Raw genomic sequence first — 16,786 nt, 5'->3', positions numbered from 1 at the left:
ATGGCGGAGCTGCCTGCGACAGAGATGCCAGGAGATGCTCTGTGCAGTGGGCGCTTCACCATCAGCACCCTGCTGGGGGGCGATGAGCCCCCACCGGCCGCCGGTGACAGCAGCCACCCCAGCCACCTGACACACGGCAGCACCCTGTACATGCGCACCTTCGGTTACAACACTATCGACGTGGTGCCTGCCTATGAACACTACGCTAACAGTGCTCTGCCGGGCGAGCCCCGGAAGGTGCGGCCCACCCTGGCTGACCTGCATTCGTTCCTCAAGGTAAGTACGAGTTGGGAGACTGGCCGCTTCCCAGCTGTGTGACTCTGGTCTGATTACCCAACATGTTCTGTCATCTGTGTGGGGAAGATGGCTAGGAATCTTCCTCCAGGATCAAGATATTCAAATGAACTAGTGGACGGCCAGTGTCGTGAAGCTCAGAGCACACATAATCCTCATGGCCCAGACACTGGTGACCCAAAGATGGCGTGGCTGCTCATGCAAGTGCAGTTGCACACCCCTGGGAGAGACGGTAAGAGGGGAGCATGGTAGGCCCACTCAGATATCAGCCTGCTGGCTCTGCTCTCTGGGAAGCTGGACAACCCAAAACCCTGTGACCTCACTTCCTCATTGACAGTGGACAGAATTACTCTTGGCTCAGGAGCAGGGACTCACCTAATTCCCAGTCCCCCTCTCTGCCTCAGAACAGCCCTCCGGAGGGGCCGGACAAGACCCCCATTGAAACAGGGATGCTGAGATGAGGTGCCGGGAAGAAAGGGCAGAAGGCCCCAGCGTGGGCTGCAGTCCCAGGAGTAAAAACCAGAAGACCTGTCGTGCTGGGGTAGCGGCCTGGGTTCAAGTCCATCTGTACCAGAGACCCAGGGTGTGACCTGAGTCAAACCGCTTCACCTCCCAAGGGTCAAATAATCTGTCTCCCTTCTCATACTGAGAGCGTGTCAGTTCCCAGCCCTCGGCCCTAGAGGGAGAGGAGCCCTCTGAAGGCTGACTTGGTGTCTTTCCAAGCTTCAAGCAGCATTGTGTCTAGGAAGCTGTCCAGGGGCTTCCTGTGTGGCAAAGTGGGGCAGGTAGGGCTGAACACAGACACTCAGCCCCCAGCTCCCATTTCCTGACTTCTGCTGGTCTTCCCTAGCAGGAGGGCAGCCACCTGCATGCCCTGGCCTTTGATGGACGGCCAGGCCGGGAACTGACTGATGGACTTGTGGAGGACGAAGCGGGCACCAGCAATGAGAAAAGCCCTGGGGAGCCTGTGCGCTTCGGCTGGGTCAAGGGGGTGATGGTGAGTGGGTGTGGACTGGAACTTGATGCCAAGAAAGGGTGGGGGTAGAGCCCCATTCAGCCTCAGCTTTGATTCTCAGATCCTCGTGGGCAGGTTAGGTCTTGGGCTCAGTTTGGCCCTCTGTTTCATTATATGATGATGGTGGCAATGACATCCCAGGAGCAAAAGTGAGGAGAGGAAGCATCCACAGTCTGTTTAGGGGGACACTGTCAGGACTAGGGACTAAGAGAAGAAACACAGTGACCTCCAGTTGTACTTGGTGAAGGCTTCCCAAACATTTTGTGTGCTCTTGGCCAAGATCCAACCCTAGGAAGATCTCTGCTTAGATACTCACTAATCTCGTAGCCTTAGAAAATCTTCCTAGCCACTCCCTGCCTCAGTTTCCTCATCAGTAAAATTGAGCATTAAATTGGTTTATAGCTGTGAAAATTCTTGGATCAATGCCTGCTAGGGAGTAATTAGAAGAAATTCCCCCATAGAGCCACCAGAGGGCAGCACTAACACATCTACAATCCCCTCCACAACCCTTGACTGCCCCGGCACACACCAGAGTGCGTCCTAATGGAGGCGTGTTTCCTGCTACCGCTTGGAGCATAATTAAGCCTTAAGTAAAGAATCAAGTGACCTTGACTTTGAAAGACTCTATAGCGTTCTATAAAGGTGATGGGATGAACTGTAGGAGAAAGCGTCAGCCCTGCCCTGGCTTGCCCTGGGCAAGCTTCTGATCCTAATACCGCAAACCCACTGTGACCATTTCTCCCTCAGAACCAGAGCTTTCATTCACCTCTGGGGGTTCACAGCCAGGGTTGGAGCATGTCCTGATCTGTGTTGTCCAGAACCAGGCTCATCCTGGTTTTCATCTCAGCAGACAAGAACCCCAGAAACCTCATGAGTGAAGGACACATGCCCCTACCTGGTCCTAGTACTTGGCAGAGCCAAAGTCCACAGCAGGCCCTCCCACTCGGAATTTCAGCCCCAGTGATGACCTCGAGCTATGTCTCCAATATGGGAACAATCTGGGCTTGGATTTCTACTCCATGTGGGTCGTTGTGCCAACACTTCCAGTATACCATGGCCTGGCCCGATAGCTGCCCAAGGCAATGGCTAGGACCTGGCAGACACAGGGTCTTGGGCTTGGAACAGGGTGAATGATGGGAAGACTGAAGCCCATTCAAGGCCTCCATGGCAGGGGGGAGGAGGTGGGATGTAAACCGGTCCGCCTCTCCCGCTCCCAAGCTGGCCAGCCTGATCCCAGGGTGCGGAAAGCATCAGATGCATCAGGTGTCTCCGGGCCTGGGAACAAGCCCTTGAGGGTTTGACCTTGGGCATCTCAGGAAATCTGTCACCTCACCCCCTCCCAGATCCGCTGCATGCTCAACATCTGGGGTGTGATCCTCTACCTGCGGCTCCCCTGGATCACGGCGCAGGCGGGCATTGGTGAGTGATGCCTCCTGGGGGAGGTGGGAAAGTGCGTGAGTTCCCGGCCAAGGCCCCTGGGGTTGCAGAGGCAGCGGGGCTAGACCTTCTCCTTCCCAGCACGCTCTCAGATGGCATCAGCCGCAGAGGAGGGTGGGGCTGGAGGGACGGTTGGCTGTAGAGTCACCAGTTTCAGGGCTCCTTGGTGAGTCTCTCGATCCCACTGAGCCAATGCCTGTCTCAGAGTATTTGTGCTAGGAGCTGGGCGGTGGTGGCGCACGCCTTTAGTCCCAGCACTCGGGAGGCAGAGGCAGGCAGATCTCCGGGAGTTCGAGACCAGCCTGGTCTACAAGAGCTAGTTCCAGGACAGGAAAAAGAAGACCCGGGTGGAGATGCTGAGCCCGGCACCAAGCTAGGTAGCCTTGTGGAGGTTCCAAACACTCTCCTGAAGAAAGTGGGTCTGATGATTGTACCTGCCTTATAGAGCCATTGTGAGTGCACAAGGCTCAGTAGAATGGCCTTTGCTACCTGAAGGTGCTGGCAACTACTTTGCTTTGATTTTGTTGACAAAGGTGGATACCTTCCCTTCCATGCCTGGACATTATTCACACATAGGCACATGAACTTCCCACTTAGCTCAGGAGGTAGATAGACCCGCTTTAACTTCATCTGGGGAAGTGCACACACACACACACACACACACACACACACACACACACGCTTGTATTTGAATGTGCAGATGCCAGAGAATAACCTCAGGCATCCATCTCAGGAACCACCCCCCTCCTTTGGGACGGGTCTTTTTTTTGGTGTGGATCCCACTAACTAGGTAGATTGGTCGGCAAGCCCAGGATCCCTCCCAATACTGGGCTCACAGGTGCAAGCCACCATACCTAGGACTTTTGTGTGGGTTGTGGAGGGTTTATACTTACTGAGCACTTAGCTACCATTTCCCAGCTGCCGTATCTCTTAGTTTTCATTTTGAGACAGAAGTCGTGTATACCCCAGGTCTCAAACTCAGAATGTAACTAAGGAGAACCTTAGATTTCTAGCTGTCGCATCCCAAGGGCTAGGATTAAAAGTGTGTGCCATCAGACCTGGGTTAAGTGGTGCTAGGACTTGAACCCAGGACTCCCAACCTAGCTACATCCCAGTACTTATTACTATTTCATTTGTTTGTTTTCTGAGACAAGGTTTCTCCGTGTACCCCTAGCTGTCCTGGAACTAGCTCTGTAGACCAGGCTGGGCCTCAAACTCACAGAGATCCGCCTGCCTCTGCCTCCTGAGAGCTGGGATTAAAAGCGTGCGCCACCACACCCAGGTGTTATTACTGGTTTTGATTTTGGTGTTTTTGTAAGGGGGTTGTTGTTTGAAGCAGGGTCTCTCTATGTAAACTTGGTTGTTCTAGAACTCTCTCTATAGACCAGGCTGGCCTAGATTTCCCAGAGAACTGCCTGCTTCTGCCTCCTGAATGCTGGGATTAAAGATGTATCACCAAGCACAGCTCCTTGTTTCTGTTTTGACACAGGGTCTTTCTCTGTATTGCCCAGGCTGGCCTTGAACTCTCTACCTCCAAATGCTGGGGTGACAGGTCTGGCTGAGACCCATTGTTTCTCAGGCTCAGAACTGAGGCTCAGAGAAGGAAAGGGACTCAGGTCACATGGGAACCTGGGGGGCTGACTCGGGTTTCTCCATGGAGTCTCACCTGAGAAATGTGTTTATTGAGTTTTGGGGTGTTCGCATTCTCCCCCACAGTGCTCACCTGGCTTATCATCCTGCTGTCGGTCATGGTGACATCCATCACAGGCCTTTCCATCTCGGCCATCTCCACCAATGGCAAGGTCAAGTCAGGTGCGTTCTCCCCGGAGTAATCTTCACCTGGACGCTTGCTTTTGCTCTGGATCTCTGAGCTGCCTCCTCACCCCGGGTGTACCCCATAATGCCCATATGGCTCCAGATGGGACCTTGTGGGAGCTCTCTCCTTCTCAAGATGGTCTCAGTTGCCTGCCCTGTGGCCCTTGGTCCTGCCCGCCCCTTGCAACACCCTGTTCTTTCTCTGGCTCCCTGCTCTGACCCTGCTAGGTGGCACCTACTTCCTTATCTCCCGGAGTCTGGGCCCAGAGCTGGGGGGCTCCATTGGCCTCATCTTCGCCTTTGCCAATGCTGTGGGTACGGCCATGCACACTGTGGGCTTTGCCGAGACTGTCCGGGACCTGCTTCAGGTGAGGGGCCAGACCTGGGGCAGAGGGAGCTTCTCCATACTGCTTCTCACACTGGACCAGGCCTTCCTTCTCCTGCCTAATCCTACCTGCCATTGACCAAAGTTATGTCTGGTCACTTTGGGTGACAATAAAATTCTCATTAACTACAGACCATGCCCATAAGACCCCTTTTAGGATCCATGTTGTCCAGGCCCATGCGGTAGCCCTTGGGGTGGGGAACATCATCTAATGGTATGCCCTAAGTAAAGCGGGGCGGGGGTCTGAAGGAGTACTGGTGAAGACAGGACAGACAGCTCGCCTGCTCCCCCCAGGAGTACGGCACACCCATTGTAGACCCCATCAACGACATCCGTATCATTGGCGTGGTCACTGTCACCGTGCTGCTGGCCATCTCTCTGGCTGGGATGGAGTGGGAGTCCAAGGTGAGGAGGAGGTGGTGGGCGTGAGAGGGTGGGTTTGGGTCTGGCTTTGCCCCTTCTTAGTGTATCCGCTAGGGCTGCAGTGGTGTTGCTGCTAGGACAAATAGACCCTGAGACAGACCCTGTTCTGTCTCCTGTAACCGTCCAAAGAGTGTGGCATAGGGCCAGCATGCTGGTTTCCACAGCGGTGGGGAGAGGCATGCGGATTCCTTCCATCCGGTGACCTCTCCATCCCTGTGTGTGGCCCTTAGTCGCCTGATCCACACTGGCTACCACCATCATGTCTGTGATCCAGGCAGAGGGAAAGGGGAAGGGCAAAAGGAAAGGAGGGATTCCCTACCCCATACTTTTAGGCTCAAGTCAGAAGTTGAACATATCACTCCTGCTCACACCCCATTGGCCATAACCTGATCTTGTAGCTGTACATAGCTGCAAGGGAGGCAGGAAAATGTGCTCTTTGATCCTGCTAACTCCTGTGTCCATGTATCCAGCCAAATGTCAGCGGTTTCATACATGAGAAGAATTGCTGGGTTACAGCCAGTGGGCTGGACCAGAAGGGAGCCTTCAATCTGGGAGGGGTGTGAGCCTGATGTTTCTCTTCTCCGTGTTGCTTACTGGCCTCCCGGCTCAGGTGGTTCTGTGGTTAACTCACCCTTCTGAGTGTCTGTGGCTGGGAGATGCTGCTCCAGGCCCCCAGCCTGATCCCACCACAGCCTGTTTCTAATCTCAGACCATCCTGCTCACTGCCATGTCCCTGACGCCTCACTGTCTGACTGAGATGAAGAAATAGTTTTGTGGTTAGAATGAGGGACCGTGGCAGGCCCCTGAAGGCCGGATCATCTGACCTTCGGTGTCCTTTGCTCCAGGCCCAGGTGCTGTTCTTTCTTGTCATCATGGTCTCCTTTGCCAACTATCTGGTGGGGACACTAATTCCAGCATCTGAAGACAAGGCCTCCAAAGGCTTCTACAGCTACCACGGTATGTGAAGTCAGGAGCCCTGACAGTGGTTCTGTGGTTGGGGACAGTTGGTCTGTGCATCTGACTCATTAAATGGACGCGAGGGGCTGAGATCTTCTTCTCCCAGGGCCAGAGGCTTTGGGGAGCCGATTTCTGGTTCAACAGGGCCCAGCTAGGTGAACAAACCCTCTGGGTGGCTCTGACTTGGGCACTGGTTTTCCAGGGGACATTTTTGTTCAGAACTTAGTGCCTGACTGGAGAGGTATTGATGGCAGCTTCTTCGGGATGTTCTCCATCTTCTTCCCTTCGGCCACGGGCATTCTGGCAGGAGCCAATATCTCTGGGGACCTTAAGGTGAGCAGAGCCCCATCCTTACTGTCTGGCACCACAGAGGACATGCATCCCTGAACCCTGCCATCATTCCCAGCAACCCCAGCTCTGCCCGGAAGACTAATTTACTCATGACAGGCTTTTAACTAAGAGACCTAGTATGTCCTGTTCTTGTTACTCTGCAAAGTTCTGTGCCCCTTGCAATCTTTCCTGCAACAGCTTTCCCAGGCCTTCCATCCTGCACGGTGTGTTCCCAGTGTAAGGTGTCAGCCAGTGTCTGTCTCCATTTCCTGCTTAGAGTCAGACACAAGCTAGGCATTCAGTGTGTTTGTTGACTGAATGGTGGCGGAGTGAACTCAAAGCGGCAGAGCCAAGAGCTGTGCATTGAGACAATGGGAGGGCCTTTGCCTATAGAAACCAAAGAGATGGTGCTGTGCCAGCCAGGGAGCCAGTGACATGCCTGGCATCGTGTTCAACTCAGAGCTGCCTCTGACCTTGGTCTCCTTCTCCTTGGAGGTGCTCCCCAAGTCATGCTTCTCACAGAATTAAGAACTGGGCAAGTGAGGCGTGGTGGCTCAGGCCCAGAATCCCAGTCTTCCTAAAGCTGAGGCAGGAGGATCAGGAAAATTGAAGATTATTCTTGCCTCCACAATGAGTTCAGAGCCATCCGGGCCGAAAACCAAACCAAAACCAAGAGCAAGTAAGCCCAGTTATTCCTGGAGACAACACAGAAAGCAGCCTGCCCGGCTGGCTAGGCCTGGATCTCCCAGTGAGGCCAGGGGACCAGAATGCTTGCTTATCGCACTGTTCTCAAGAAAGCAGCTGCAAGATGCCTGGGGTGCCTACCCTCGAAAGTACCTACCCTCAGGGTGCCTATCCTCAGGAGTACCTACCCGCAGGTCATCCTTAGGCCTGGTCTGTGTTTAGACAGCCTGAATCCTCTAAAGCCCCAATAACTGTCACTGTCACCAAGCCTCCGTCCCCATTATTCAGTATCAGGGCCAGCATGTCTCTCAGATCGCGGTGGGGTGGTACCTTTGTTATATCCTCTGTCCTTAGGCCTGCGTCTCCTTTCCACATTGCGACCTATCTACTGGGCCCACAGAGTATGAGGAAGTTTGCAGACAATTAGTTCGTGGCAGATGTGGCCTTCCCCCTGGGTTGGGGTCTGTGTCTCCTGGGGGGAGCAGTTATTGCCTCTCCACAGGAAACTGTAGAAAAGTAGCCTGTGCCCCTGCTCAGGTTCCAGGTCCTGGTGTCTGAGGCTGTGGGAGTGTGGGTCAGCACTGTGGGCGGGCTCCAGAGGTTGGCGCCCTCCTCACACCCTGCTCCCCGCGGTTCCTCACTAGCTGGGTGGGATCGCATAGGCCGTCTCAGGAAGTTCTGTTGGAGAAAGTGCCTAGGAGGAGGCTATGACCTGTGTGTGGGTGGATGGGGTGAGGGTGAGGGGTAAGGAGTGTCATTATTATTGGGAGAAATCTCTTTCTTGGAGCAGGAGAATGTTTGGGGCATGTCTTCTGTCTCCTTATTGCTGGAGAGCCAGACACATTAATCAGCTAGTGGTGATTTCCCGTGACTCAGTGAGGTAAACAGGGTCCGGGGCTGGCCGAATGATTCATCAATTTCCAGCTGTGGGTGGCTGCTGCCACTGCTCACAGATAAGCCTGAGGTGGAGAGCCAGGCACGGGTCTCCCTGCTACCCACAGCGAGCTGTGCCAAGGGTCCCCTGCGGGTTGGATATTGAGCCAATGAGGTTTCACATCTTCATCCATTTCAACCCTGGGGCCACAGGGTGATGGCTGTCTTGTTGGTCCTCAGTCATGGGCCTTCTTCTTCCAGGACTGGACTGGTTCTGGGGGTCCAAGCTTAGGGTCTGTTGCCCACCCCGGCTTCTGCCAAGGCACCGAGGCCCAAAGGAATGCCCCAGGCTGCCTGACAATACCATGCCTTCCCACAGGACCCTGCTGTAGCCATCCCTAAGGGAACACTCATGGCCATTTTCTGGACCACCATCTCCTACCTCGCCATCTCGGCTACTATTGGTGAGTAGCCGGCAAAGCACGGATGGTGGGAAAGAGAGGAGAGGATCTGCTCTGTAGTAAGGCTGAAGGGGGCTACTGTGTGGGGCTGGCTTCTAACAGAGGGAGCTAGGCAGCGAGGCCCTTGAGCCCTGGTCCTGTGGGATCTGTCCCCTCTACAGTGACAGAGCGCCTTCATGGTGAGGGAAGCCAGACCAGGGAAACATCCTCCTCGAGTCTCGGGGTGCTCTTGCTTCCAGTACTCACCTTTGAGGCAAGCTGCACAGGTGGCCAGGGGACTTGGACTTTTCTATAGGCACCAGGGGCTCAAGAGCCAGGTCTCTGCTTTAAGGACATTAGGCAGGTCCCTGCAGGTCTTCCTGCCTGGGTTTAGAGGGGGCAACAACAACAAGAGAACTGCCTTGCTCAGATCGTCAGGTACAACAAAAGACACCCATGCTTGCCGGTGCCATTAATACTGTCACGGGATAAAGGAGGAGCCAGCCTGTCCACAGTGTCTCCTCCTTGGCAGAGGTGCCTGGCTTTGGGGGATGGAAGAGGAGGGTAAAGCAAAGGACAGAAGGGAAGAAAAGACACACACACACACACACACACAAGCACACACACACACAAGCACACACACACACACACACACACACACCCCTCAACACACACCTATTTCCTCTCAGGCTCCTGTGTGGTGAGAGATGCCTCTGGGGACCTGAATGACACAGTGACTCCGGGCCCAGGCACCTGCGAAGGGCTGGCTTGTGGCTATGGCTGGAACTTCACCGACTGTTCCCAGCGGCACAGCTGCCGCTATGGCCTCATTAACTACTACCAGGTACAAGTGGTGGGCCCGGCTGAAGGGCACTCGAGGCTAGAGAGGTAGAGGAGACTGCGGGAAGTTATTGCCCACGTAGGGCTCTCATCCCCACCTCCTGCCTATGAGTAGGCCTCGGGCCCCGCTGGGTGTTCGATGTCAGGACCATTGACTGCTGCAGGGAAGGGGTACACAATAAGGTTTCTAGCTCAGCCTCCTACCATTCCCACAGACCATGAGCATGGTGTCTGCCTTCGCACCCCTGATCACAGCTGGTATCTTTGGGGCCACCCTGTCCTCTGCCTTGGCCTGTCTTGTCTCTGCTGCCAAGGTCTTCCAGGTAAGGTTGCAGAAAGAGGCCGCTGGGAGTGGCGGGTTACTGCTGGCGAGCACCTAGTAGGCAGATTCCTAGGCTGCTGTGAAGCCTCAGGGTGTCGTGTGATATGGATCTGGGTAGAGGGAAAGGGACAGGCTAACAAACTCTTTAAGGAAACAGCTCTGTCTCCAAGTGAGGAGACGGCTGGATTTTCCCTGGTTCCCAGAAACAGAAATCTGCAGAGGTCAGAGAGTGGGCCACACCATGTCAGGAGTACAGGTGGCCCGGGGAAGGGGAACGGGACAGGTCCCAGCAAGGGCTTGAGTGTGATATACTGTCCACAGTGCCTTTGCCAAGACCAGCTGTACCCACTGATTGGCTTCTTTGGCAAAGGCTATGGCAAGAACAAGGAGCCTGTGCGTGGCTACCTGCTGGCGTACATCATCGCGGTGGCCTTCATAATCATTGGTAAGAGGCTCCTTCCCCAGGCTTCTGGGAAGGTCCTAGGATTCACTCCTATTAACCCTGGTGTCACTGGGCACTCTGTGAATAGCACTTGGTTGGTGGTGGGAATGGAGCTAACTAGGGCCATGCACATACTGAACACTTGTTTTACCACCAAGCCACATCCCAACTCCACTGAGTAACCCTTGAGTGGGTGAAGGCCTGCCTGGAGGGCCTTTGGAAAAGCCTCGTGATCCTTCCCCACCTCCAGAGAGGGCGGCCACGAAGCCACTCCAGGTAGTGGGCCATTATACACTTAGAGGGGACCTTCTCTGCCTTTCCTGCCTCTGCATTCCAGTGTCCTGACAGGTGGGACATCATCCCACCCCCAGGATAGCTGTGGAGATGAGCCTAGCGGATATAACTGGCTAGTTCAACCCTTTGCAGATGCATAAACTAGACAAAGCCAGCCAGCCTCTCACCCCAGGAAAAAGTGCCCAGATAACAGTTAGGTTGACTGGCTTCTACTGGCTTTGCCCTGTACCTGCTGTGTGGCTGTGGATAAGTCATTTCTCTGAGTCACAGTTTGCTCATCTGTAGAGTAGGGGCAAGAGTGAGCCACAGATGGGCAGAAAGCCAGCCTGTGTGTGATGGCGCAACCCCCACAGGTACACATACCCAACATAGCCTGGCTAACTCAGCCAGGGAAACAATTCATTGAAGGAGGAAAAGTGACGGCACCACGACATGCCATCCGCTGCCCCGCTCCCTATGCAGAAGTGGAGTCATGGACGCTGTGGAGGCTCCACTCAAAGGCACCCTTCCTGCTACAGCCAGATCCCTGCTGCTCAGGCTGGCTCCATCAGGCACCCACTCATAACATTTGCCCTAATCGTCTGGTTGCTGTCACCCAAGGGAAGATTCTAGACACTAGATCCCACATTGTATGAAGAAGTTTCTCACCTAGGGGATAGAGAAGTCTAGTCAACTGGCTGTAGCAAAATTAGAGTTACGAAGTAGCGATGAAAGAATGTTATGTTAGGAGTCCCCACAACATGAGGAACTGTCTTAAAGGGTTGCAGCATGAGGAAGGCTGAGAATCACCTCAGGGGTCCTAGCTCACGTTGCCAAATGTATTCCTTATATTAATTTGTGGTCCAAAAGTATAGCCTGGCAGAGCCCGTCCCCACTGTCTTCTGCCTTCTTCTAAAGATTTTTATTACATCTGTTATCTTTGGAGGGGGTCATATGTGAGGGTCAGCAGACAACTTATAGGGGTTCCCTCCTTCCACCCCATGGGTCCCAAAGCTCTAACTCAGGCCATCTTGGCGGCAAGGGTCTTTACCAGCTGAGTGATCTTGCTGGCTCCCTCGGTTCCCTTTAAACTTCGTGGGGAAAGGACTCGCTGCCCAGATGAGAAGGTTGATCTGACTGAGTAGCAAGGCCTGGCTGTGCCAGAGGCTACCCTACGGGCTTAGGTGCCAGGCAGCTCCTGTGGTGGAGCCCAACATGCTGCCCCTCTCTCCCTGGGTTTTTGAAGCTGAGCTCAACACCATTGCCCCCATCATTTCCAACTTCTTCCTCTGCTCCTATGCCCTCATCAACTTCAGCTGCTTCCACGCCTCCATCACCAACTCACCAGGTAAGCAGACCCGCCCCCCCACCACTGGAAGAGGTGCAGAGGGGCGGTGGGGGAGACAGGAGGGTAGGGGATGCAGATGAGCTGACCGAAGCAACCTTAATTTAAAACTACATGAAGGGAATGTCTGTACCCCGACAAAGCCAGCCATCCTTTGCCGAACACAGTGCATCCTTTACAGGCCACGGAAATTTTTTTAGTTCCACTCTTCGCCAGTTTCTTCCGAGTCAGAAGCCTGATTCCCCAGAAAGGGACGAATTTCCCAGTCCCAGAAGTTGCAGCCATTTGTTCACGGCTCACCTCTAGGGGGCGCTGTTTAGACTGTAACCATTAAATTTCACAGATTTCCGGGCTCTTGCTAAAGCCTTCTAGCAGATGGCAGTAAAGAGCGTAGAGGAAGAGTTTGGCTAGTGACTCCCAGATCTTCAATGGGCCTGTTATTCCAACACTTTCCATACAGACCGCAGTATGCCCGGCACACTCAGACATGTGCCATGGTACAGTGCTCACTAGCAGTGGCCCTAACCTGGCACAAAGTCAGGCGGACTCAAGTCTCCCTCCATCTTTTTAATTCCCTGGGCTCCACAGAACCTTTGGGAGGTGGCACTGTTGCTGACGTTGGGGCTATGTTTGGCCAGGGCCAGAAGTTCCCTTCCTGGTATAGCTTGCCACCATGGTGAAACAAATGCCCTACAGGCCAGACTGTGGTACACCCTGGAGCCTCCCTAGCCCACCCCTGGAGCCAAGGCTGGTGGGGCCCTCGGAATTCCCGGCTAGTGGGTATAGGCTAGGACGGCAGCATGGGCGTGGCTGCAGCTCTGGGAAGAAGAAGGCCCTGAGCACGGGCAGATGCACTGACCTTACTCCTGCCCAGGATGGAGACCCTCCTTCCAATACTACAGCAAGTGGGCAGCGCTATTCGGGGCAGTGATCTCAGTGGTCATCATGTTCCTGCTTACCTGGTGGGCGGCTCTCATTGCCATCGGACTCGTCCTCTTCCTCCTGCTCTACGTGATCTACAAGAAGCCAGGTGTGTGGCCGTGGTTCCCCGGGGGCTCAGCTCCCCACCTGGGCAGCCGTGCAGCAAGGCCAGTTCCTCATCCCATCTGGAGCCTTGTCCTTAAATGGGACTCAGGCTGGCCTCCACCTGAGCCTTCCTGAACCAGGGGCTCAAAGGAACATGACCACTCGGGGCCAGACCCCTGTCAGATTCCTAGAGGGGCTTACCTGTCCATCCAGGCCAGGGGGGCTGTGTGAGGGTAGGCACTGAGAAAGATGGTCTACCTGCATGTAGCTGACTTTGGTCTGAGGGAGATAACCCTAGAACTCTACATCTGAGCCTGGCCTTCTGGGTCCTCTTGGAGGGCTGCTTTTTTTTTTTTTTTTTTTTTTGGTTTTTCGAGACAGGGTTTCTCTGTGGCTTTGGAGCCTGTCCTGGAACTAGCTCTGTAGACCAGGCTGGTCTCGACCTCACAGAGATCCGCCTGCCTCTGCCTCCCGGGCCCGGCTGGAGGGCTGTTTTTGAGTGGGAGTTTAAGACTTTGCTACAACCTTGAACTAGGGGACCACATGCAGCACTTGGCTCTATACCTGCACGTAATAGATAGAGCTGCCAGCTGTCCAACTGTCTGTGGCTTTGCTCCCAACGTCCTCTGGGCCTAAGAAAGGTAGACATTCCCTGGTCCCCCATCTGGCTGGCTGCTTCCTGCAGTTTTGAGTCTTGCTGTCTCCTTTCTGCCCTCAGAGGTGAACTGGGGCTCCTCGGTGCAGGCTCACTCCTACAACCTCGCCCTGAGCTACAACATGGGCCTCAATGAGGTGGAGGACCACATCAAAAACTACCGGTGAGCGAGGTTTCTGGGCCTCCTGGGAGGCGGGACCTAGCCGTGTTCCTCTGCTCTGGTAGATCCAGGATGGTAGGAGCCCCGAGGTGGAAGAGCTGATGACCACTGGATGGCTAGGCTTGACATTGCCTGACAGGGACAAAGCAAGGAAGAGGTCCTCGTGTCTCCATTTCCACAGAGGAAGCCGCTCTGCCATCAGGGTCACTTGGTGCAATTCCCAGGACACAATCCTGGGATGCCAGGAGTGATCAGCCTGGTTATCCAGAGCTGGTTCCCAATGGCGACGGGGGGTTGTTCACCTTCCATCTTCCTCCCACTTGACCGTAATATAATCATATTTATTCATGCGGTACCTCCTGTGACCCAGACACTCATGACAAACCCCTGAGACCTCAGACACAGGCAAGGACAAACGAAGTTTGGAGATGTTAACTATCCCTGTTTGCCCAGCTGGTAAATGAACCAATGAGTCTGGCTGTGATTGGCAGGGCTGCTTAATGGCAGGCCTGTGTTGCCTCTCAACACAAAGGTTCAGGCTTCTGGCCAAGGTACAGTGAGTTTGTCAACAATGGCTTCCTTGTGACTCATCTCTACTCTGCTTTTGCCACGCTGGGCTTAGTAGGGCAAAGCAAGTCTGTAGGCTGCCGAGTCTGATGGCCTGAGCAAGAAGGACAAGGAGACTTAGTCTCATGATGTCAAAAACACCTGAAAGACCCCTTGAGTCACAGCTGGGAAAATGTGTCCTGGTGCACACAGTCTCACCCTGGGCCATCAGGATTCAGGAGTGCAGGGGCACCTACCTTTAGCATGAAAGCCCTAAGGGCTCTCTCCTGATGCCTCATGCCATGTCCCCTCTTTTCCTAGCCCCCAATGCCTGGTGCTCACGGGACCCCCCAACTTCCGCCCCGCTCTGGTGGACTTTGTGAGCACATTTACCCAGAACCTAAGTCTGATGATCTGTGGCCATGTGCTCATTGTGAGTGTTTGGGGTGGGGGGGTGTGGAGGGTTGGGAGGAACATTGGTACCCTGGCGGGGAGTTGGGAGACAGGGATGGGGAAGATAGGGGACAGGGGACTAGACCTGGATTAATGTCTGCCAAGGGACAGGATGGGCAGGGCAAGTGGAGCCATCAGAGTCTGGCCAGGCCTCTCTTTTAGGACCATAGTCTTGTGAAGCCCAGGCTAGTTCAAGTTCACTGTGTAGCTGAGGTGGCCTTACCTTTACCCAAGAGTCACTACCTCTAGTTTCCCTTCCTCTTTTCCTTCCCCGCCCCTACTCTAACCAAGAACACCTCTAGGCGCTTCTGAATCTCAGGGGAGCCTCTAGGATAGGAGAAAGCCTGAGTCAGGCCCTGATACCACCTGTCCCTCACCCACAGGGACCCCGAAAGCAGAGAGTACCCGAGCTGCAGCACATAGCCAGTGGGCACACCAAGTGGCTGAACAAGAGGAAGATCAAAGCCTTCTACTCGGACGTCATTGCTGAGGACCTCCGAAGCGGGGTCCAGACTCTCATGCAGGTGCCCTGGCCAGGCTTCCTACAGGACTTATTTAGAGAGAGGCAGCTTGCAAGGCTGGACGCTCGAGTCTAGTTTAAGCTTCAGTGGTTGCAGCCGGAGTCCTCCACTTGCTTGTCTCAAGCTCTGCAGGTTCAAGAATGCCCAGGACCTCTGGGAACCTGTGGGGAGTCTGTGGCTTTACCCAGATCCGGTTTCTGTTTTGTTTTATTTTATTTTAGTTAAATTTAGTTTAGTTTTAGTTTTTGGCAGTGCTGGGATTGAGTCCAGGGCCTGAGTGCCTATTAGGTAGTAGCTCTACCTTTGAACTCTATCCACAGAGCCCTTTTTACTTAAAAGATAGTGTTTGAGACTAAGGTTCACTAACCTGTCCAGGCTGGTCTTGAACTCACTCTGCAGCCCAGGCCGGTTGGGGCTTGCAATCCTGCTGTTTCATCCTCCTAGGTAGCTGGAAGTTCAGGCCCTTGTGACTTGAACCCTTCCTCCCGTTTAATTTGTCAAATATAACTTACATTTAGGATAAGTGAAAACCATAAAGGGACACGTTTGCGTATGTGGACACACACAGCAGTGTGTAACCACAAAGGGACACGTTTGCGTATGTGGACAACACACAGCAGTGTGTAACCACAAAGGGACACGCTTGTGTATGTGGACACACACAGCAGTGTGTAATCACAAAGGGACACGCTTGTGTATGTGGACACACACAGCAGTGTGTAACCATAAAGGGACACGTTTGTATATGTGGACCCACACAGTGGTGTGTAACCATCTCTCAGATTAACGTTCCACTGGGCAATGGATTTACTGCTCCACATTTCTGTGTGGAGCATCTGAGCATCCTTTTCAATGGTGTTAACTGTCTCTCAACATGAAAAAAAAAAACACAAAAATGTGTGAGGTCTCTTTTGAGGAGGGGTTCAGAGAACACTTTAGATTTTAGAAGTAGATAGAGAAGATGGCATAGTGAAGTGCACAGTTGCTTTTCTTTCTCCTCCTCTTCTTCTTCTTCTTCTTCTTTTTCTTCCTCCTCCTCCACCTCCTCCTCCTCCTGCTTCTCCTCCTCCTCCTTCTTCGGTTTTGTGGGTTTCTGTTTTGCTTGAGACAGTAATTGTTATGCAGAGCACACGAGCTTCTGCCCCACATTCCTGGTGAGTCTGTTTCCTCAGGCTCACGCAAAGGCAAAGGTCCTCCTGACTTAGCTCTTGGGGGTTGGGAGTGGGGGGGGATGGGGTAGTGGTACTTGGGACCAGGTACAGTGCTAAACAAGTGCTCTACCACTGAGCAAACCCTTGTCTGCCTCGGCCTCCTGGTAGCTGGGACTAGAGGCTTGTATACCATGCCCAGCTTGATATCTATATATAGATATATGGATTTGCATTTATTTGTTTTGAATTGTATAATTTTAAATGATTAATTTATTTTGGAGACAGGGTCTCACCGTGTAGCCCTGGCTAACTGGAACTGTCTATGTAGACCTCCAGGCTAGCCTCAAATTCACAGAGATCTACCTGTCTCTGCCTCTCTAGTGTTGGGAGTTAAAGGCA

The 16,786-nt window shown here is 53.7% G+C and overlaps 1 protein-coding gene across 5 annotated transcripts in view; it reads left to right on the top strand.

Annotated features, from left to right (window-relative positions):
• Slc12a3 (solute carrier family 12 member 3) overlaps positions 1-16,786 on the top strand; it is a 34,611-nt gene continuing 17,825 nt past the window's right edge. For 3 of the 5 annotated variants that reach the window (XM_005345609.3, XM_005345608.3, XM_005345606.3), the window contains exons 1-17: positions 1-276; positions 1,145-1,291; positions 2,653-2,728; positions 4,463-4,558; positions 4,790-4,929; positions 5,241-5,351; positions 6,215-6,326; positions 6,529-6,659; positions 8,593-8,677; positions 9,343-9,497; positions 9,709-9,816; positions 10,137-10,260; positions 11,777-11,878; positions 12,750-12,905; positions 13,620-13,719; positions 14,584-14,695; positions 15,099-15,239. In XM_005345609.3, the coding sequence (XP_005345666.1) occupies positions 1-276; positions 1,145-1,291; positions 2,653-2,728; positions 4,463-4,558; positions 4,790-4,929; positions 5,241-5,351; positions 6,215-6,326; positions 6,529-6,659; positions 8,593-8,677; positions 9,343-9,497; positions 9,709-9,816; positions 10,137-10,260; positions 11,777-11,878; positions 12,750-12,905; positions 13,620-13,719; positions 14,584-14,695; positions 15,099-15,239 (2,172 nt within the window). The remainder of the gene's footprint in view (positions 277-1,144; positions 1,292-2,652; positions 2,729-4,462; positions 4,559-4,789; positions 4,930-5,240; positions 5,352-6,214; positions 6,327-6,528; positions 6,660-8,592; positions 8,678-9,342; positions 9,498-9,708; positions 9,817-10,136; positions 10,261-11,776; positions 11,879-12,749; positions 12,906-13,619; positions 13,720-14,583; positions 14,696-15,098; positions 15,240-16,786) is intronic. The other 2 variants (XM_005345610.3, XM_005345607.3) reach the window with 1 other exon arrangement.

Source organism: Microtus ochrogaster, chromosome 4, assembly GCF_000317375.1.
Source record: "Microtus ochrogaster isolate Prairie Vole_2 chromosome 4, MicOch1.0, whole genome shotgun sequence".
Classification (NCBI taxonomy): Eukaryota; Metazoa; Chordata; class Mammalia; order Rodentia; family Cricetidae; genus Microtus; species Microtus ochrogaster.
Note: the sequence above shows the minus strand (reverse complement) of the source record. Positions and strands in the feature narration are given on the sequence as shown.